This window comes from Rhinichthys klamathensis, unplaced genomic scaffold (assembly GCF_029890125.1).
Source record: "Rhinichthys klamathensis goyatoka isolate OS25496 unplaced genomic scaffold, OSU_Roscu_1.1 h1tg000123l_1, whole genome shotgun sequence".
NCBI lineage: Eukaryota > Metazoa > Chordata > Actinopteri > Cypriniformes > Leuciscidae > Rhinichthys > Rhinichthys klamathensis.
The window spans coordinates 3,608,522-3,630,190 of record NW_026606660.1 but is presented as its reverse complement, the minus strand read 5'-3'; the positions used below and the strand labels follow the sequence as shown (position 1 = coordinate 3,630,190).

General features: G+C 39.3%; 1 protein-coding gene and 4 non-coding genes across 5 annotated transcripts in view; 2 read left to right on the top strand and 3 right to left on the bottom strand.

Moving 5' to 3' along the window:
* Positions 1–3,329, bottom strand: part of scaf8 (SR-related CTD-associated factor 8) — a 63,489-nt gene extending 60,160 nt beyond the window's left edge. Inside the window, exons 1-2 of the mRNA XM_056255910.1 lie at positions 3,146–3,329; positions 1,407–1,490 (exon numbers count right to left, since the gene is read on the bottom strand). Of these exons, the coding sequence (XP_056111885.1) occupies positions 1,407–1,490; positions 3,146–3,175 (114 nt within the window). The 5' untranslated portion in view covers positions 3,176–3,329. The remainder of the gene's footprint in view (positions 1–1,406; positions 1,491–3,145) is intronic.
* A 6,332-nt stretch (positions 3,330–9,661) lies between these two features.
* Positions 9,662–9,780, bottom strand: LOC130089057 (5S ribosomal RNA). The gene has a single exon (XR_008807527.1). It is a non-coding gene; the product is annotated as a 5S ribosomal RNA (ribosomal RNA).
* A 519-nt stretch (positions 9,781–10,299) lies between these two features.
* Positions 10,300–10,418, top strand: LOC130089056 (5S ribosomal RNA). Its single transcript, XR_008807526.1, has one exon. It is a non-coding gene; the product is annotated as a 5S ribosomal RNA (ribosomal RNA).
* Positions 10,419–18,490: 8,072 nt separating this feature from the next.
* LOC130089055 (5S ribosomal RNA) lies at positions 18,491–18,609 on the bottom strand. The gene has a single exon (XR_008807525.1). It is a non-coding gene; the product is annotated as a 5S ribosomal RNA (ribosomal RNA).
* A 1,636-nt stretch (positions 18,610–20,245) lies between these two features.
* LOC130089054 (5S ribosomal RNA) lies at positions 20,246–20,364 on the top strand. The gene has a single exon (XR_008807524.1). It is a non-coding gene; the product is annotated as a 5S ribosomal RNA (ribosomal RNA).
* Positions 20,365–21,669: the final 1,305 nt, after the last annotated feature.

Genomic DNA, 21,669 nt, shown 5'->3' with positions numbered 1-21,669 from the left:
CTGCTAAGGTGAAACAGACGCTGCATCTGAAATAGCATAAATGTTTATTTACACAGACTGTTTAATGTTACTCATAAATTATAAAATTAACAGGAACTCTTTACAGGGTCATAATCCTCAATTAATGCTCTTGATATTGTAATAAAGATTATTAATATTGATTAATAGAATGAAAATGTTTTTGCGTTTGGGGAAACTGCACGTAATATTCTGGCTACACGGATAAAATCTAAGAAGCATTTATGAATTATTTTAATGATTTTTTACGCATTAGAAATTGAAGACAATCTTATCAGCATGATGAATAATTGATATTAACCGGAATAAACTGTATACAGAAAGGCAGCAGAGAACTTGACCGATCGTGAAGAGGTCCATAACTTGGACGACTTTTAAGCTCTCACAAACACTGCCGTTAAAATCACGGGAACGGACTACACTGCGACATGAAGCTCTTTACATCGAATCTGCACTTTATTGTTCATGATGGGAGAATTCACGAGTTTCAGTCAACAAAGCATGACTAATCTGAACACCTCTGATTGACCATCACATTCATAAGCTCAACAGAAACGTGTGCGATTGGTTATAATGCTCAACGCTGCAAAACGAAATCTGATGCAATTCTGGAGTCGGATGGATCGAATGAACGTTAAGTATTATAGTGTATTTAACCAATATTATCACAAAGGCTAAACATTCTCTTACATAAATATTTTGAAGCTAATTTCCATGACTTTTCCAAACCTTTTCCAGGCCTGGAAATTGCCATTGTAAAATTACATAACTTTCCCAGGTTTTTCATGACCGTACGAACCCTGGGAAAGGAGACCAAACCAGCTAAAAGCACATCCTGTGTGCAAAGCTCATTTTAGCGCGTGTGAAGGATTATGTTTATGTATTGGAACACAAGTGAAGTACAAAGCCTAGTATACATATTAAATAATAGTTAGCGTCCAAATGCATCATGAATATGGAAACATTTGGATTCGTGCTGAATGAGCGAGGTTGTCTCCATGAGCCCAACGAGTTCCATGAGTTTGTTTCAGTTTCACTTTAAAAAAAATGTTTTTTGTCTTGATGTCTTTGTCTTGATGTCATTCTTGTTCTGTTCTGAATACCGTTAAATTTAATGGATTTGTTGTGGAGTAAAGGGAACTAAAATAGCCTATAGCTATGTTAATAGTGTTCTAAACATTTAGCTTTATTTACTTTTTTTTTTTTTTTACATTAAATGTAATAGAAAAATGCAACTTAAGCAAGGGGGGGGTATTAACACATGATGCTTTAATGGTCATGAATAAACGTGTTCTTTGGGATAAATCCAAGATGGGAATAGAGTAATCAGTTGGGGGACTCCATTAAAACTTGGCCTTAATGTTATTTTACCTTGTTATTAAACTTACCTTTATAGCTTTAATTGCTGATTTTGTAATTTGGGTCATCTTTGCTTTGGAGATAGGTGGTTTGTATTCATTCAGTGAGTACAGCTGAAAAACAAAACAAAACATATGGTGAATTTGTGATTTCATTTAACATTCTTTCTTTATAATGCAAGTTATTAATTTGGTCTAATGTGATCTGCTGGATGCATGTACATAAATTACATGTATATTAGGGATGCACCAATATGAACATTTTGGCCGATACCGTAACCAATAATTCTTTATATTTGAAAGCCGATAACCGATATATTGGTCGATAAATCTAAATTTTTATATAATTTTTGAGAGCTGGATTACAAGAACAAAAGTCTCACAATTGAAAGCCTTGTCCCAAAGCACACAATTATAATGATGTTCTCATTATTTTATGTAGCCTATATGACAGACTTGCATGTCGCTTGAACTATATTTTCCTTTTTTAAGTTATTACAATCATATTTCAAGCAATTCAAAACCATCACGGTGAACAGTGTGCATCTGAAGTGTAGGTGATGGAAATAATCCATTATTTATCGGCTTTAATATATCGGCCTTAATATATCGGCCAAATTTTCTTATTGGGCTGATAAGGATAACATTAAAAATGAACCTATATCGGCCGATATATCACGCAACCCTAACGTATATTTGTACTATATTTGCATTCAGTAATTCATTTTTTTTTTTATATAAAAAAACATCTAACAAGAACAAAAGATATATAATCACATTTCGGTTTGTTGCTATTATGTTGTAACTACAAGATGTATTACAGGGATACTGCAAACTTATAGTTGCAATAAAATCACATTGTCCTTTTACACAAGTCTCCTTTTTTGGGGGGACTCTTTTTCCTTTTTCTCTAAACGTAACTTTTATATGATTTACACTGCTAAACCATAAACACATACAACTCATTGGTTGATTATAATTCCTTATTTCAATTTACAGATAAACTAGCCCACGAGAATGAAAACTCACACTGAAACACGAACTAATTGATAAAGATATGATCTCACTGAACTAATTCAGAGAAAAGTGAAGTCTATTACATTGAAACAGGTTTAGATGGGATGTTCACTAGCACGGCTAATCGTCTGCTGCTAACTGTTAGCAATTTAGTTTTAATAACAAAGGCATTGTCTCCAAACCCCTTGAGACAACCTACAATATCTTTGGGCATCACATGACTTTTTCGAGGTTGCAGCATTTTCGTACTGATTTGAAACATGCTTGTTATGCCGTAAAAAGCAGTTAAGTTGAGCGGCCTATGATGCCCTGCTGTCTAGATAAGCTCAGCTGCTCGCCAGCACTTACACGAAGCGGAAACATTAGCGCTCATATTACCAGAACTTCCTAAATAGGATTAAATATACTAAAGCAAAAAAAGACTATAGTTAAGAAAATGCCTAAAGACACTTTTAGCTGCCGGACTATTTTTTTGTTTAATATTTTTGGTCAACATGTTTTCCACTAAGAAGATGACGGAAAAAAAAACGCCAAACACTGAATTTGAATCTGAATTTATTGCATTTACTCTTTCAGTTTTTAAAATGCACGCAAAGATTCACACAGACCTATCAGATTTTTAAATATTAAATGGTGAAATTATGTAAGATATATATGGCCTGCACCATGCAACCGGCTTGATGACAACAGAGGCCTAACGTTACACTCGAGTTTATCGTGTCTACATTCATACAAATAAATATCATACAAACCTCGCCGTTAAACGCCTTGACGGCCTCCATTGTACAGATTTGAAAGTGTTCTTTCAAACAGATAAAACCGTTATGCCTCTTCGTCCTTATAACCGGCCTGACGCGTGCATGTCCTGAAGTTAGCGGTGGTCGAGATGGAGGAGGAGGGCGCTAATATGGCTGACAACGCGAAGACAAACACAGACCGAATCATCCCGGAGTCGACTCCCCCAGAGAGAGATTCACGATTCAGTGGGTTGGGGAAATGAACAATGCCCTGTAAATGATCTCAGAGGTGCCCCCAGACTCTCTATATGCAATATTCCTGGGAAAAATCAAGTTATATACTTAGGAATTGTAATTAATAAAGACCAAAAACAAGATGTAAACTAAATTCTGATCCTCTAATATTGAAAACCCAAAGGAAACTCAATTCTTGGCTGCAAAGAGGGAGAATTTTAGTCACTAAAGCTGAAGGATTGTCGAGACGTCACGTATAACATATGCAACTCTCTCCCTGAAGGTTGATAAAGAAACATTAAAAAGATTGAAAGCATGTTAAGTAATTTTGTTTGGAAAAAATAAAACCCACTTTATTAGGCTAGAAAATAGAATCCAATAAAACAGGGAGGATTTGATTTTTAGATTTTACTACCTTAAACAACACTTTTCAACTTAATTGGCTTAGAAATGTCCTTAATAATCCCTCACTTTGGAATATTATCCCTAATTATATTTTCTCTAATAAAGTTGGTGGCCTGAATTTTCTTCATCAAACTTTCTAGCAGATGCTCATGGCCTGGCCCCTAATATAGTACAAACACAACTTTTCTTCGCACAGATATCACTTGGAACAAGATTAAATCACTTTTCTTTGACAACTGTTTCAATTTATTTTATTTTTTAATTTTTTTTGTACAGCTTGCATGGCAGACTTTATAACTATTAAGATTTTTTACAGAAATTCCTGCTAATGAATATGCTCTTGTTTTCAATACCATTCCCTATTCCCGTATTTTCTGTTGCAAGGGACTACATTTCCATGGCCATGTACTTATTAATGTAACTGACACAATGATCGGAAATGTATGCTTTGCTGATAGAGCAACAAAAAATTATAAATTCAGAGCTCTCTTCTAGATAATAACCATTCCATTCAATAATAATATTGTAGAGAATTTACCTTGGGAGAAATGGTCTTTCCCTCAAAAGTATCTGCTTACCAATAAAGTTAAAGAAATAACATTTAAATTAATTCACAAATTTTACCTGACCAAAACCTTTCTTAGGAAACGTAAGTCATTGAAGTGAATTGCTGTTTTTGCAGGAAGATGTTATTCACACAGAGAAATTTGGGTCAGATCTGTTAATGTTATCCAATTTTATGTAATCCAATTTTATTTTGTAAGTGACTTTTCTTTATGTTTTATAGATGCTTTCTTCGAAAGAGAATATAGGGAAATATTATTAATTTGTGTTTCCTTCTAGCTAAATTTCACATAGCCTTCATAAACAAAAATTTACTGGCTATATAAACCTTTCTTTTCTCTATTCAAAGATGGGCTAGACGAGGATTTGTCAAGTCAAGTCACGTCACATTTATTTATATAGCGCTTTTTTACAATACAGATTGTTTCAAAGCAGCTTTACAGAGATAACAGGAAAATAAAGCAACAAAGTTAATTTCCAGAAGAAAATAGCGTCACAGTCCAGCTTAAGGAAGTTCAGTGATGGTTCATTTTTGTTGAAAAAGTTATTAATTTAGTTTATTTATATTTATAGCCGCTCTGGAGTAAACCATGATGTCATCATCCAGCTCAGTTCAGTTCTCATAATAGTGTCAATACAGGCAGATCAATATTATTGTTGAAAATTAAATTAAATGTTAAACTTAATGTCCCCAACTAAGCAAGCCAAAAGCCAATGGCAACAAAAAGGCGACAGTGGCAAGGAACCAAAACTACATCACTTGCAGAATGGAGAAAAAACCTTGGGAGAAACTAGGCTCAGTCGGGGGCCAGTTCTCCTCTGGCCAATGAACGAACAGTGTATGATTATGATTCAGGCAGCATTCCAGGTCAGAAGTCAGATTGGATCAGAACAATCAGAAAATTATCCAGTTCCATGAGGTTGAAGATCACGCCGGGATGGAGACGGGTTTGTTGAGGATCAGTGCCGATGGCTGTCGTGTCGATGAGGCCTTCACAGGGGAGAGTCTAGTTGACACAACTTCTGCTGACACTTCAGGGATGCGTTGTGGTCGTGTCTAGGTGCAGGTCCTCCATCTGATCTGGATACGGGCCGGATCCGGCTGACTACAGTAAACCTCAGAATAAGCAGAAAGACTAACATTAGCGTAGATGCCATTCTTCTTATGATGTAACGAGTACATTGGGTGTTATAGGAAGTGTTCCTGGTTCCGGCTGACCTAATTTATGCAATCTAATAATCATTTAACTGATTTGAATAATAGGAATGTATCATTTTCTATGTGTATGCCAGGTTAAAGAGATGTGTTTTTAGTCTAGATTTAAACTGACAGAGTGTGTCTGCTTCCCGGACAATGTTAGGGGGACTGTTTCAGAGTTAAATATAGGAAATGGATCTACCGCCAGCAGTCTATTTTGATATTTATCAACTGGCCAGACTTTTGAGATCACAATAGACGTGAAGGACTATAATGCTCACTCAAGTACTGGGGAGCTAAACCATTTAGTGCTTTGTAAGTAATCAGCAATATTTTAAAATGTATACGATGTTTAGGGAGCCAATGCAGTGTTGACAGAACCAGGCTAATGTGGTCATACTTCCTGGTTCTGGTAAGAACTCGAGCTGCTTCGTTTTGGACCAGCTGTAGTTTGTTTATTATGCAGGGCAACCACCCAGTAGAGCATTACAATAATCTAGCCTTGAGGTCCTGAACACATGAACTAATTGTTCCACATTTTTAATTGAAAGCATATGTCGTAATTTAGATATATTTTTAAGATGGAAGAATCCGGTTTTACAGATGTAGAAACATGGCTTTCAAATGAAAGATTGGTATCAAAGAGCACACCCAGGTTCCTAACCTGACGATGAAGACTTGACAGAGCAGCCATCAAGTGTTAGACAGTATTCTAGGTTAGTACGTGCAGAGGTTTTTGGTCCAATCATTAGAAACTCTGTTTTTTTTCAGAATTAAGAAATAGGAAATTACTAGTCATCCAAATTTTTATATCAGCATGCATTCCGTTAATTTCTTGAATTGGCAAGTTTTGTCGCAGTGCGAAGAAATATAGAGCTGGGTATCATCAGCATAACAGCTGAAAACTAATGCCATTCTTCCTAATGATATCTCCCAAGGGTAGCATGTACAGAGTGAACAGCAACGGTCCTAGTACTGAGCCTTGTAGTACGCCATACTGAACTTGTGATCGATAAGACATCTCTTCGTTTACTGCTACAAACTGATAACGGTCAGATAAGTATGATTTAAACATGCTAATGCAATTCCACTAATGCCAACATAATTTTCGAGTCTATTTAAAAGAAGGTTGTGGTCAATAGCATCAAGGACAGAATTCTTAAATTAAATCCGTTCATCATATATAGCTTATTGCAATTATCAAATGAAAGTCTGTAATTTAATTCAGTTAGTTTATTGTCTGTTGCGCTACGTGTCCCACACTCTAAAAAAAAATGGTTCTTCAGCGGTTCTTTGCGGTGGTCATGGTGCTATATAGCACCACTACCATTTAAAGAACCTGTTAAGCCCAATTTGGTTCTTCAGCGGTTCTTCAGTGGTTCTCTGGGGTGGTTAAGGTGCTCTATGGCACCTCGCAAGGTTCTACATAGCACCATTTGACAAAGATAAGTGCTATATGGCACTTAAAGTGGTTCCCCTATTATTACAAGCCAATGAACCACTTTTAGTGGTATTTAGCACCATTTTTGTTTAGAGTGCAGAGTGAAGAGCAGAACTGAGTTAAACGCCTGCAGTTTACAGTGTCAGAGCGCCTCGGACTAAATGCTGCTTCTCATCAACTTCATCTCTGTATGAGCAGTGAGTTTAACATGCATTTTGGGAACGGAACTGGCACTGGGTTCACTTTATTTACATATTCACACTATTTTTCTATTTTTTTTTTTTCATTTCTGTTGAAGGTAATAGCATTTCACCCAGCATTCGCCAAAGCTTGAAGATTTGAAAGCTTGACAGTGAAGAGTTTTAGACAAAGTTTTAGAGTTTATTGAGACTTGCAACGTTAAATCAAATAATGATTAGGCCCACAATTAGTTATAATATAAACAATAGGAATAAGAATAGCCTATTACTACTACTAATAGGCCCTATAAATATTCACGCAGCCCTATATATAAATATTAAAAAATGAACTTAAAGAGCAAGTGGTAGGCCTACTTCGTGTAAAGAATTTACGTGTAAAGGCCAATTTATACTTCTGCGTCGGGTGCGCGCAGTAGGTACGGCGTAGCATACGCACAGACGCGTACCATACGCCGTACCCTTCGCCGTAACCTGACGCGCACCTCCTCAAAAATAGGCTTGTTTGAGATGCGCCTTGCCTCGCCTGAAATGTAGTCGAGAGTAGGCGGCTGCAGTGAGAGGAGGAGTGAAAAAAGCGCAGGCAAGCCGGACAGATCGCTCTTCTCGCAGTGGATCTGACACCTGTGAGATCAAAGGCGGATATCGCGGGATTCACACTCGTGCACGGTGTTGCTAATAAACTGGATGTATTTTAAGTTTTGTTGCTTGAATGTGAAAATAAATATAATGAACAAGACACCCAAAGTACTCATTTAATTCCATTTTAAATAGGCCTATATGTTTATAAATAATTTTTTTTTCTTTACAGATATGTGTTTTTATTTTTAATTTAAAAAAAAATTACATCACATAGATCGCACTGTCAGAGAGTTTGGGGATATCCACACATAATCTATACACATAAAACATGATATCAGAGTTTTAAAATCAAACATTTTAAAAGAGAACAATACATCACGGTTGTTTAAACCAATGAGCATTAAGCTGTGCCGTCAGCAAGTCGTTTCCCATCATGCTTTTGATCAGCGCAGTCGGTGGAGAGCAACTGCGCGCGACTGCAGAATCCGACACGTGCGCCTTGCGGTCGCGAGAGTTTTTTGACACACGTCAGCATGACATCAGAGCAAGGCGGACCGCACTCGGACACATTTCTAACCGGCATGCATCTCGCGCTGATCACCGGTGATCGGTTCTGCGCAGATTTTGCTCATCTCAAACAAGCCTATTGTAACTACACGTCGCGACGACGCGGTCCGCAAGATCTGTGATTGGTCGGCTTGGTAGCATCGCGTTTCCTCCTATGCATTTCCGGCGTGTTCTTCTGCACCGCCCGCCATTTTTAAATTCTCGATAAGCTCCAACTCCAACATGATCTGCTCTCTTTCAGTCGGCATTGCTTGTAGTAACCTAAACTCAAAACAGCCGCGACCAATCTTCTTCTTCTTGCCGCGAGGAATCTAAACACAGTGGAACATTAAAACCCTCCGCCGCCAACTAGCGTTTCGGCCCTGTACTGCAGAGCAACGCAGACCTAAACGCAGAAGTATAAATGCTCATGACGGCGTTGCCTACGTGCGTAGCCTACGCCGTACACTACGGCGTACACTCGACGCAGAAGTATAAATTGGCCTTAAGGGGTTCGGCTGATAAAAAAGAGTTTAGCAAGCTCTGGTCTAGTTGAAGTTGAGGAGAGGAGCGGTTCCAAAAGAAAGTGTAGCGCTTTAAGGCCAATTTATACTTCTGCGTCGAGTGTACGCCGTAGTGTACGGCGTACGCTACGCACGTAGGCGACGCCGTCATGAGCATTTATACTTCTGCGTTTAGGTCTGCGTTGCTCTGCAGTACAGCGCCGAAACGCTAGTTGGCGGCGGAGGGTTGTAATGTTCCACTGTGTTTAGATTCCTCGCGGCAAGAAGAAGAAGATTCCTCGCGGCTGTTTTGAGTTTAGGTTACTACAAGCAATGTCGACTGCAAGAGAGCAGATCATGTTGGAGTTGGAGCTTATCGAGGTGGAAAAGGTAAATTTTTAGTTTTTTTTTACAGTTTCGCTGTACTTAGAATTTAAAAATGGCGGGCGGTGCAGAAGAACACGCCGGAAATACATAGGAGGAAACGCGATGCTCCCAAGCCGACCAATCACAGATCTTGCGGTCCGCGTCGTCGCGACGTGTAGTTACATTTTTGAGGAGGTGCGCGTCAGGTTACGGCGAAGGGTACGGCGTATGGTACGCGTCTGTGCGTATGCTACGCCGTACCCACTGCGCGCACCCGACGCAGAAGTATAAATTGGCCTTTAGTATTGCTGAGAGAGAGAAAGAAAGCAACTCGATCGCCTCCTGGAGGAGAAAGAAAGAATGACGAGGCTGAGCTGTGCTTTTCCTTTGCCGCACTAATAGCAGACAACAGCCAGAGAGAAAGCAAACTGTAAGAAAGGATAAAGGCAAAATCCTCATTGAAGTGAATGATCTGAGTAGTGAAGATGAAGCAAAAGCTTACAGCACCTGGTATTCCCAGGCGGTCTCCCATCCAAGTACTAACCAGGCCCGACCCTGCTTAGCTTCCGAGATCGGACGAGATCGGGCATATTCAGGGTGGTATGGCCGTAAGCGAGAGTCTCAGCCGATAGAGAGGTATTTAAAGACGGCACAACACAGTACAACTAAGAAAAAATAGAAACGTTGACTTGTCCCTTTTTCTTAAAAAAGAAAGAAAGAAAGAAAGAAAGGGGCAAATAATTTGCTTGTTTTTTTATTTATTTAATACGAGTTCAAGATAAAACGCGTGCATATAAATAAATTATTTAAATAATTAAATAAACAAACAAACAAATGACATTGACTCATATTTAATTAGACTGTAATAGCCTATATTCAGTCATGTTTGGCAACTAACAAATTTGTAGGCTATTCAACATCATTAGGATTCATAACAATTTAATTTCCACTCATTGGAGTAGACTGCTGAGTCACTGTAACCTTGACTTTTGCCTTTTTCTTTCTTTCTTTTTTTAAGAAAAAGGGACGACTCAACGTTTTTTTTCTTCTCAGTTACTCATCGTCATGTGTAGGGGTGCTGCTGCTGCTGCTGGTGTCCTTCTATAAATATCTCTCTATCGGCTGAGACTCTCGCTTACGGCCATACCACCCTGAACACGCCCGATCTCGTCCGATCTCGGAAGCTAAGCAGGGTCGGGCCTGGTTAGTACTTGGATGGGAGACCGCCTGGGAATACCAGGTGCTGTAAGCTTTTGCTTCATCTTCACTACTCAGATCATTCACTTCAACGAGGCTTTATCCTTTCAAATTACATTTATTTTCTTACATTTTGCTTTCTCTCTGGCTGTTGTCATGCTATTGGTGCGGCAAAGGAAAAGCACAGCTCAGCCTCGTCATTCTTCCTTTCTCCTCCAGGAGGCGATCGAGTTGCTTTCTTTCTCTCTCTCAGCAACATTAAGCGCTACACTTTCTTTTGGAACCGCTCCTCTCCTCAACTTCAACTGGACCAGAGCTTGCTAAACTCTTTTTCTGTCAGTCGAAACCCTTACACGGAAATGATTTACACGAAGTAGGCCTACCACTTGCTCTTTAAGTTCATTTTTATATATTTATATATAAGGCTGCGTGAATAGTGCCTATTAGTTGTAGCCTAGTAGGCTATTCTTACAGTTTTTTACAATTGCTTACACACTAAAATTAAACTTTTCCCACAATTAGTAAAACCTTACACTCAAGGAGCAAAACACAAGGCTAAATTTCCACAACTGTAAGCACATTGTCAGCTTCACACTATTTGCAAAACATTACACAGTGATTTGCAAAACACTAAACACACTTGTAGGCCTATACATCAGACACAGAAGTATCATGATGTCACTTCCTTGCAATTCCAAAGCACTGACTGTCAAATTACCACACCTATGAGCCAATCTGTTAAACACAGCCGTCAGGTGCACACACAAAACTGTTAAATGACTGCTAAACTGTAGACACACCAGTCAGGTTTAAGCACTATACAAATGCAGCAGTAGTTCACCTGCCTTTCTTCAGATTATTTTTTATGTTTGTTGTTGTTATTTACTGTAATTGTAACCTGTACTGGATACAGTATTTTACGTTTGTATGTTTGCTGAGCTGACAGTGTTATGCACACTACTGTAGTAGCATGACAACTGGGACATGTTTTGTTGTTATTCTCCATGTTGACATTGACTGATTTGGGTATATGGAGAAAAATAAATGATATTTTCCTCAGTCTGCAGCATTGTTCCTGAAACTTGTTTGGTGAACTTTAGTTGCACTTTCTCTGTGTACTTGATTTACAGTAAGAATCACTGAGAATTAGACTTGCTAAAAGTGTTTTAGGTTAGGAACAGCAGTGTGTAACTGGTTCAAAAAGATTGAAGTCATATGAAATGTGTGTGTTTCGTATGGTAACAAAATATTGTTTTCATGAAGTCATGTATAATTTTGACAAAAGTGTTCCTTTTTACAAATTATCTGAAGGGTTGTGCTACTTTGGTGTATGGTTGTGCTAATTGTGTGTAGTGTTTTGACAAACTGGGCCCTGTTTTCCTGTTTTCAAAATTGTGCTTAAGCCAATGAAAAAAACTGTATAAATCAAACTACATTTTATCTGAATCGCTAAAACACTAATTCCCATTCTTTGAACCAAATTCTCAATAGCCTAAACCAATTTGTCGAATAAAATTGTTCACACTTATTTCTAATGATGTGATCAAACTAACTGTAATAAATATTATCTACATAATACAGTTCAGAGTGCCAAAAATTGACTCAAAATGTTGCACTGAATGTTGATACCAATAAAGGATGGAAACTATATAAGTGTCAGGATTCCATCACCATCAAGATCATCATCACCACCCACTCGTTCCCTTTCACCTAATCAGACACTTCCCCGTTCATTATCCCCTGATTATTGATCACCGTCACCTCTGTCCCATCACCAACATGGACTATAAAACACTCACTCTCATTGCAGTCACTTGTCTGGTCTTGTCATTCCATGGCTCACTGACTCCCTGATCACCTACCTGTTACTTACCTGCATTCCTTCTGTCAAGACCTGTCCATCTGCACCGAACCACCGTCAAGTCACCTGCAAGAGAGAGAAAAGGACATTAAACACAGCTAAGCTTCCTTTATGTTTCTGAGTCTTTGGTTTCTCACCTGTTATCTCCGACTGCGATCTTTACTGCACAATAGAAGCACTATAACTTACCATCTTGTCTGATTCGTCTGTGATCCCTGACAGAAGACTAGACCGAAGATGCAGAACCAGTCGGAGCCTGGAGAGGATCCCTCACCGGATAATCCGCCGGTTGCTGTAGCGATCATTCCACCACCACTTCCGCAAACACCCGCTGCTTCGTTCACTGCCTCTGCGAGTCCCATCCCAACCCAGACCTTCCTTTCGTAGTAGAGGTGGATACCTCTTCCACAGGAGTTGGAGCAGTGTTGTCTCAGTGCCAGGGTGAGCCACCCAAACTCCTTCCATGTGCCTTCTTCTCCAAGAAGCTGTCCCCGGCGGAGCGGAATTATGACATCGGTAACCGGGAACTGTTGGCCATCAAACTGGCCCTCGAGAAGTGGACGCACTGGCTGGAGGGAGCTAACCATCAATTCGAAGTGATAACCGATCATCGTAACCTGGAGTACCTAAGGGAGGCTAAAAGATTGAACCCTAGACAAGCCTGCTGGGCTCTGTTTTTCACACGCTTCAACTTCGAGGTATCATATCGTCCCGGAAGTAAGAATTGCAAGGCTGATGCACTGAGCCTATCCTCCCTCCAGCCGTAATCATCAGTCCCATTGTCTGGGAAATTGACCAACAGATCGCCCAGGAACTCGCACGCCAACCCGCTCCGCCGGGAGGTCCAGAAGGGCGTATTTTCGTACCTCAACATCTTCGTACTCCCCTTCTGGACTCAGCTCGCACCGTTCCGGGCTCTGGACATCCGGGTAGCAAGCATACCCTCTCGCTCCTCAGTCAACGGTACTGGTGGGCGTCCATCTCCAGAGATGTCTCCAGGTTCGTCCGCGGGTGTTCAGTCTGTGCCATCACCAACACCCCGAGGAGATTCCCAGAAGGCAAGCTCGTGCCGTTACCTCTTCCCAGACGACCATGGTCACACATCGGAATCGATTTCATGACTGATCTACCCAATTCAGAAGGCTTTACCTGCGTATTCGTCGTTGTGGACCGGTTCTCAAAAGGTTGCAAGCTGATTCCCTTACCTGGTCTTCCCACAGCTTTAGAAGCAGCTGAAGCCTTATTCCACAACGTCTTTAGGAACTTCGGCCTCCCAAAGGGATATCGTCTCGGACCGGGGACCCCAGTTCATCTCAAGAGTATGGCAAGCCTTCTTCAAACTCTTTGGGGTCACCATCAGCCTCTCCTCAGGTTACCACCCGCAGACAAATGGCCAGACTGAACGGAAGATTCAGGAGATTGGACGTTACCTGCGGACGTACTGCCATCAGTACCAGGATAGCTGGAACCGTTACCTCCCATGGGCAGAATATGCCCAAAACTCCCTGCGGCAGAACACCACCGGGCTCTCCCCCTTCCAGTGTATCCTTGGTTACCAGCCTCCACTCTTTCCTTGGTCGGGTGAGCCCTCGGAGGTTCCAGCTGTCGACTTCTGGTTCCATCAGAGCGAGAGGGTATGGGACTCAGCTCATGTGCATCTACAACAGGCAGTACGGAGACACAAGGAACAAGCGGACCGTCACCGACTCGAGACACCTCAGTATCAGCCAGGACAAAAGGTGTGGTTGTCGACTCGGGACATCGAGGTGAAGTGACCTATAGGCTCAACCTTCCCCCTCATTACAGGATTTCTCCTTCATTCCATGTTTCTTTGCTTAAGAAGTTTTAAATATACTTCTTTTAAAGTGTTGTTTCTTAATGTAAAAATATATAGTGTAAACGATAAATCACATTTGACTTTCTATCAGAATTAGTATTGGCTGCAGATAAAGTACTAATTGTTGGTGATTTTAATATACATGTAGATAATGAAAAAGATGCATTGGGATTGGCATTTAAAGACCTTGTAAACTCAATTGGAGTTAGACAACACGTGTCGGGACCTACTCATTGTCGTAATCATACTCTAGATCTAATATTATCACATGGTAAATGGACTGCATTTATATAGCGCTTTCACAGCCCCAATGGCCACCAAAGCGCTTTACAATTTGCCTCACATTCACCCATTCATACACCGACGGCGGTGTCAGCCATGCAAGGCGGCATCCAGCTCGGGAGCAGCTGGGGTTAGGTGTATTGCTCATGGACACCTCGACACTTGGTCAGGTGGAACCGGGGATTGAACCACCAACCTTCCGGTTTGTAGACAATCTACATGAACCACTGAGCCACTGCCGCCCATCACATGGAATAGATGTTGATGCCGTTGAAACTCTGCAGCAGAGTGATGACATCTCAGATCATTATCTAGTCTCATGTAAATTACATTTAGCCAAGGCTGCAAAGCCGACTCCGTCTTATAAATACGTTAGACCTATAACTTCTGCCACTAAAGATTGCTTTATCAATAATCTTCCTAATCAGTTTCATCATCTCAGCACCCCAGATAGCTTAGAAGAACTCGATATTGCAACAGAAACTTTTAACTCTCTCTTTTCCAGCACTTTAGACACAGTTGCTCCGTTGCGCTTAAAGAAGATTAAAGAAAATAGTCCAACGCCGTGGTACAACGAGCACACCCAGGCCCTTAAGAGAGCAGCCAGAAAAATGGAGCGCAACTGGAAGAAAACTAAACTAGAGGTATTTCGGATTTCATGGAAAGAGAGCTCGATTGCTTACAGAGAGGCCTTAAAAGCTGCTAAATCTGCTTATTTTTCAACCCTATTAGAAGAAAATAAACATAATCCTAGCTATTTATTTGAAGCAGTGGCTAAACTAACAAAAAAGAAAGCTTCAAGCCCAGAAGTGTCCAAGCAACACAGCAGTAATGACTTTATGAACTTCACTTATAAGATCGATAATATCAGGAACAAAATTATAACTATGCAACCGTCTACCACAGTATCGCATCAGGCAGTGCATTGTAGTCTCCCTGAGGAAAAATTTGATTCATTTGTTGCCATAAGAGAGAAAGAATTTTCTAAACTCGTTGAATCATCTAAATCGACAACTTGTATGTTAGACCCTATACCGACTAAGCTACTGAAAGAGATGCTTCCAGATGTCATAGATACTCTTCTTACTATCATTAATTCGTCTTTGTCTCTAGGATATGTACGAAAAACCTTTAAGCTGGCTATGATAAAACCGCTTGTTAAAAAAACGCAACTTGATCATACAAAATTAGTTAATTACAGGCCGATCTCGAATCTGCCTTTTCTATCAAAGATATTAGAAAAAGCAGTATCCTCACAACTGTGTTCCTTTCTTGAAAGAAATTATATCTGCGAGGATTTTCAGTCAGGATTCAGACCGTACCATAGTACCGAGACAGCTCTCAGAGTCACAAATGATTTGCTCTTATCATCCGATCGCGGTTGTATCTCTCTATTAGTGTTACTTGATCTAAGTGCTGCATTTGATACTATTGACCACAACATTCTTTTAAATAGACTCGAAAATTATGTTGGCATTAGTGGAATTGCATTAGCATGGTTTAAATAATACTTATCTGACCGTTATCAGTTTGTAGCAATATATGAAGATATGTCTTATCGATCACAAGTTCAGTATGGCGTACCACAAGGCTCAGTACTAGGACCGTTGCTGTTCACTCTGTACATGCTACCATTAGGAGATATCATTAGGAAACATGGAGTTAGCTTTCACTGTTATGCCGATGATACTCAGCTGTATATTTCTTCTAAACCTAATGAAACTTACCAATTCACAAAATTAACGGAATGCATAGCTGATATAAAAAATTGGATGACTAGTAATTTCCTACTACTAAATTCTGAAAAGACAGAGATTCTAATTATTGGACAAAAAACTTCCACACGTAATAACCTAGAATACTGTCTAACACTTGATGGCTGCTCTGTTAAGTCTTCGTCGTCGGTTAGGAACCTGGGTGTGCTCTTTGATACCAACCTTTCTTTTGAAAGTCACGTGTCTAGTATCTGTAAAACCGCATTTTTCTATCTTAAAAATATAGCTAAAATACGCCATATGCTCTCATTGGGAAATGCGGAACAATTAGTTCATGACATCAAGGCTAGATTATTGTAATGATCTACAGGGTGGTTGCCCTGCACGCTTAATAAATAAACTACAGCTAGTTCAAAACGCAGCAGCTCGAGTTCTTACCAGAACCAGGAAATACGACCATATTAGCCCGGTTCTGTCAACACTGCATTGGCTGCCTATTAAACATTGTATACATTTTAAAATATTGTTGATTACTTACAAAGCACTAAATGGTTTAGCTCCGCAGTACTTGAGCGAGCATTATAGTCCTTCACGTCTATTGCGATCTCAAAATTCCGGCCAGTTGATAATACCTAGAATATCTAAATCGACTGCAGGCGGTAGATCCTTTTCCTATTTAGCACCAAAACTTTGGAACAGTCTTCCTACCATTGTCCGGGAAGCAGACACACTCTGTCAGTTCAAAGCTAGACTAAAAACACATCTCTTTGACCTAGCATACTACATTATAGACTTCTATAATTCAATGTTAGGCTGCATAGATTAGGTCTGCCGGAATTGGGAACACTTCCCTTAAATCTTGATGTACTCGTTACATCATAAGAAGAATGGCATCTACGCTAATATTAGTGTCTTTGTTTATCCCGAGGTTTTCCCGCAGCCTGCCGGATCCAGGCCGTATCCAGATCTGACGAAGGAGCTTTGCCTGGACCCGATGACAATGCAGTGCTGAAGTGCCAACTTGTCTCCCCCTATAGGGGATCTCTTTCCCACTCTACAGATAAAGCGTTGTGAATTCGGTTCGCGTACCCCGAAGTGATAAAATAAAACAAAATTCTGTATCAATTTATAGGCAAGACAAGTAGTTTGTTTAGGCATGGGTTGTATGGAATTACAAACCTGCGCATATATTTTCAAAAGCACATAACTATAGAATCAATTCTTAATGTGCATGTGAACGCCGTCAGCGTTAATCACAGGTTCGCGTTTAAAGTCTGTTTAGAGAGAACGGCGTCGTCTTAGCAGCCCCTAATTTACAGTTTTTCTCAGTCGCTTTGGTACATTTCTCGAATCATCCTTCGACATTTGCAAAACAGTAAATGTGTTTCTCAAAACAATTCGTACAAATAGCAAAACACCATGGATTGCCTGCAAAAGCCAGTCTCTTGCTCAAAATCCTTAGTTCATCTCTCAAAAGTAAATATCTGTGCATGAACATGTCAGTGCCATCAGAATGACAAGTCCTTGTGTCATTGTACGGATAAGACAGTCAAATTGCTTAGTCATGTTGTCAGTATAACAGTGTACTTTGGAGGGATGTTCTGATGTAAACTATGGCTAAAGTTTTGATGACAATTATTGTAAATTGTAGGTTACACCTTAGTGTATGTGGGAGTTTGATTGCAAGAGACTGGCCAAGATTCACATTTACGCTTTTACTGTTTGTACTGTAATTTGTTGACAGACCATGTCATTGCGATACAGAAAGTAAAAGACAGCACTGCATAGCACAAAGAAAAAGAAACAAAAGTAGAAATGTGAACAAGACAGATTTAGAAAAAAGTCTAATGGAAATGTATATACGTAAATATGCTTGACATATTACTGTATGACAACTTGTTCAACCATTTTGCATGTAAAGACTTATGCTATGAACTAATGCCTAAATGTTGTGGGGAGTGAGACTATTCAACAGAGACCCATTATACATTTTGATCAACATGACATAAGCAATTGATAATGTAGGAAACAGCAGATAATTGTACATAATCATTTGCATGGATGTACCAAAGCATTTGCAACTTGTTCAAAGAAATGAGAAACTGCTTTTTTGATGTGCACAAGTGACACGTCACGATGTGAAGATTGAACAGGTAGTTTTGATAATCTGGTCTAGTTGAAGTTGAGGAGAGGAGCGGTTCCAAAAGAAAGTGTAGCGCTTAGTGTTGCTGAGAGAGAGAAAGAAAGCAACTCGATCGCCTCCTGGAGGAGAAAGAAAGAATGACGAGGCTGAGCTGTGCTTTTCCTTTGCCGCACTAATAGCAGACAAAAGCCAGAGAGAAAGCAAAATGTAAGAAAATAAATGTAATTTGAAAGGATAAAGGGAAAATCCTCGTTGAAGTGAATGATCTGAGTAGTGAAGATGAAGCAAAAGCTTACAGCACCTGGTATTCCCAGGCGGTCTCCCATCCAAGTACTAACCAGGCCCGACCCTGCTTAGCTTCCGAGATCGGACGAGATCGGGCGTGTTCAGGGTGGTATGGCCGTAAGCGAGAGTCTCAACCGATAGAGAGATACTTAAAGAAGGACACTAGCAGTAGCAGCAGCACCCCTACACATGACGAACCGCATTGACACACGTCCCGAGCTGCAGAAACAAACCCCTTTCCCCCTCAAGTGTTTTCAAGACTTTTTTCAAAAAATATTCTCGCTTCATGAAATTTGAACTCGGTTCACAGCATTTGTGCCATAACGATGATAAGAAAAAACCGCTGACGTCCCTTTTTCTTAAAAAAAAGAAAGAAAGAAAAAGGTTAAAGTCAAGAAAATGATTAGCCTACCCCAATTGTTATGCATCTTAATGATATTGAATACAAATTTGTTAGTTGCCAGACATGACTGAATATATTACAGTCCAATTAAATGAGTCAATATCATTTGTTTGTTTGTTTGTTTGTTTATTTATGCTTTTTAATATTTTTTTTATTTATATGCACGAGTTTGATCTTGAACTCGTACTGTTATTAAGAGTATTACTGTAAAAAAATATATATTTCAAACAAAATGGACTTTTTGAGTTTTTTGAGTCTTCCATTTTTTTTTCAACAATGAGTGCAGTAAGTGATGCTGTTCTGCCCTCTTGCGTTTGGATTCAACTTTTATAAAGTAAATAACTAAAGTGAAAACTGAAAGAAAACCTTTTAAAAATAAAACCTTTGATTTTCTGTTAAAGTGATGAGATGACATCAGTGCTTTGTACAATATTATAAATTGTTTTTTACAACAGCACACACAGGAATATTGACTGATTTTTTATTATTATTATTATTATGAATGCTTGAACAACAATAACAAAACAAATCTGACAAGGGTATACAAATAAAAATATAAATAGGCTAAATAATAATACAAATAAATAAAATAAATAAAAGGCTTTGCTATTTCACAAAATCTTAAATGTATCAATGAAGAAACAGTTTTAACAGCTTTTTTATGTGCTCTCCATAATAGTAACTATTTAGTTTTCCAATTCTTTCAGTACCACATAAAAAAAAAAAGATTAATAATGTGTCTCATTTTCCAGGCTCTTTTCATAATTAAAAACAAAAAACAAATATGACATGTTATAGCAAAGAAAAAATGCACAATAATTTGTCATTTATAAGTTTGGAAAGCATAACCTCTTTCTATATTAACTGGAAGTTTTACATTTTGTAATCGCACATGAACAAAAATGAAAGACCACCAAGCTGATAAAATAAATAAATAATTAGACATCATATTCCACACAAGTCTACAATACTATAAGTGGAGCGTTTAGGTGCGAATAAATGAATATAACTTCAGCTCAGTGTGTCCATGATGACATTTTTTGGAGTGTATAGGCCTACTGGTTATTGAATTATTTTTAATGTATAGTTTTAATACGAGTTCAAGATCAAACGCGTGCATACAAATATATTGAATGGACTGTAGGCCTAATAACAGCCTATATTCAGTAATTTTTGGCAACTAACACATTTGTATTCAATATCATTAGGATTCAATAATTTCCGCTCACAGTCCCTCACTGTAACCTTGACTTTTGCCTTTTTCTTTCTTTCTTTTTTAGAAAAAGTCATGTGTAGGGGAGCTGCTGCTACAGCTAGTGTCCTTCTTTAAATATCTCTTTATCGGCTACAACTCTCGCTTACGGCCATACCACCCTGAACACGCCCGATCTCGTCCGATCTCGGAAGCTAAGCAGGGTCGGGCCTGGTTAGTACTTGGATGGGAGACCGCCTGGGAATACCAGGTGCTGTAAGCTTTTGCTTTATTTTCACTACTCAGATTATTCACTTCAACGAGGATTTTGCCTTTATCCTTTCAAATTTTATTTATATTCTTACAGTTTGCTTTCTCTCTGGCTTTTGTCTGCTATTAGTGCAGCAAAGGAAAAGCACAGCTCAGCCTCGTCATTCTTCCTTTCTCCTCCAGGAGGCGATCGAGTTGCTTTCTTTCAATTCAGAAAGCTTTATTGGCATGACAAAAAAAATACATTTTGTATTGCCAAAGCATCAAAACAACATAGAAAATGATGTAGAACATTTTGTACACAAAATAATAATACTGATAGCATAAAACAATAAAAATGAAATAAACAAAGATTAATAAATAAAATAAAAAGGATTTAGAAATCATCTGTATAAAAAACAAAAACAAGCAAAAAACAAAAACAAACGAACACTGAATTTGGAATTGAAGATTATATACATGTGTCTTAGGCTCTGAGTGAGTGTGTGTTTATTGGATGTTTTGCTGCTTTCTGGTCGTCCCTCAGGAGGTGGCAAGATGCTACAAATTTTGCAGCTATATCGGAGCATTTGGCTTCTTCGCCAAGAATGAAACAGTTTTTGGGTCGGATTACAGGTGTTAAATTGGGGAAATATGTTATTCATTTTGGGGTAATAGTGGTCTCTGATGTGTTTATATGGGCATTCTGTGAGGAAGTGCAGCTCGGTCTCCGTCACTCCCAGGATGCAGTGCGAGCAGAGTCTGTCCTCACGGGAGAGCCATGGTCTGTCTGCGCCGGCCTGTGCTCGCTGAGTCTGTACATCGTCAGTGTTTTCCTGAGTCTCACATCACTCACTGTGCTCAGGTAGTTCGCATTACTCTCGATTTAGTGCCAAATAACATTCCAGTTTGTGTTGGTTTTTAATGGTGTTTGTCCAATGGGTGATGTACTTGTCTTGTTCTGTGTTGATAATCTGTGCGGGCTGAATGTGTGTGAGTGTGTGCAGGTGTGAGCTCAGTCAGTCTCAGCACCAGCTGGCACAGGGGACTCCTCGCTTCGCTCAGCTCTTGGTGTTTTAGGGCTTTGTAATGGTATGTTTTTAGGTGTTTCCAGAATTTGATGGCTCTTTTTTGGATGTTTAGAAGGAGAGGGTATTGGCCTTATTCTGCCCTGCATCCGTTGTTTGGTGTTTTCCTTTGGACTTTGAGTATTCGTTTACAGAAATCTAAATGTAGTTTCAATCGGATGTTTTTCTCAATTTAAAAGATCAAATTTTCAAATTTGATAGAAGGACCCCACACTTCACTGCCATATAAAACAATTGGTTCAATTATTGAT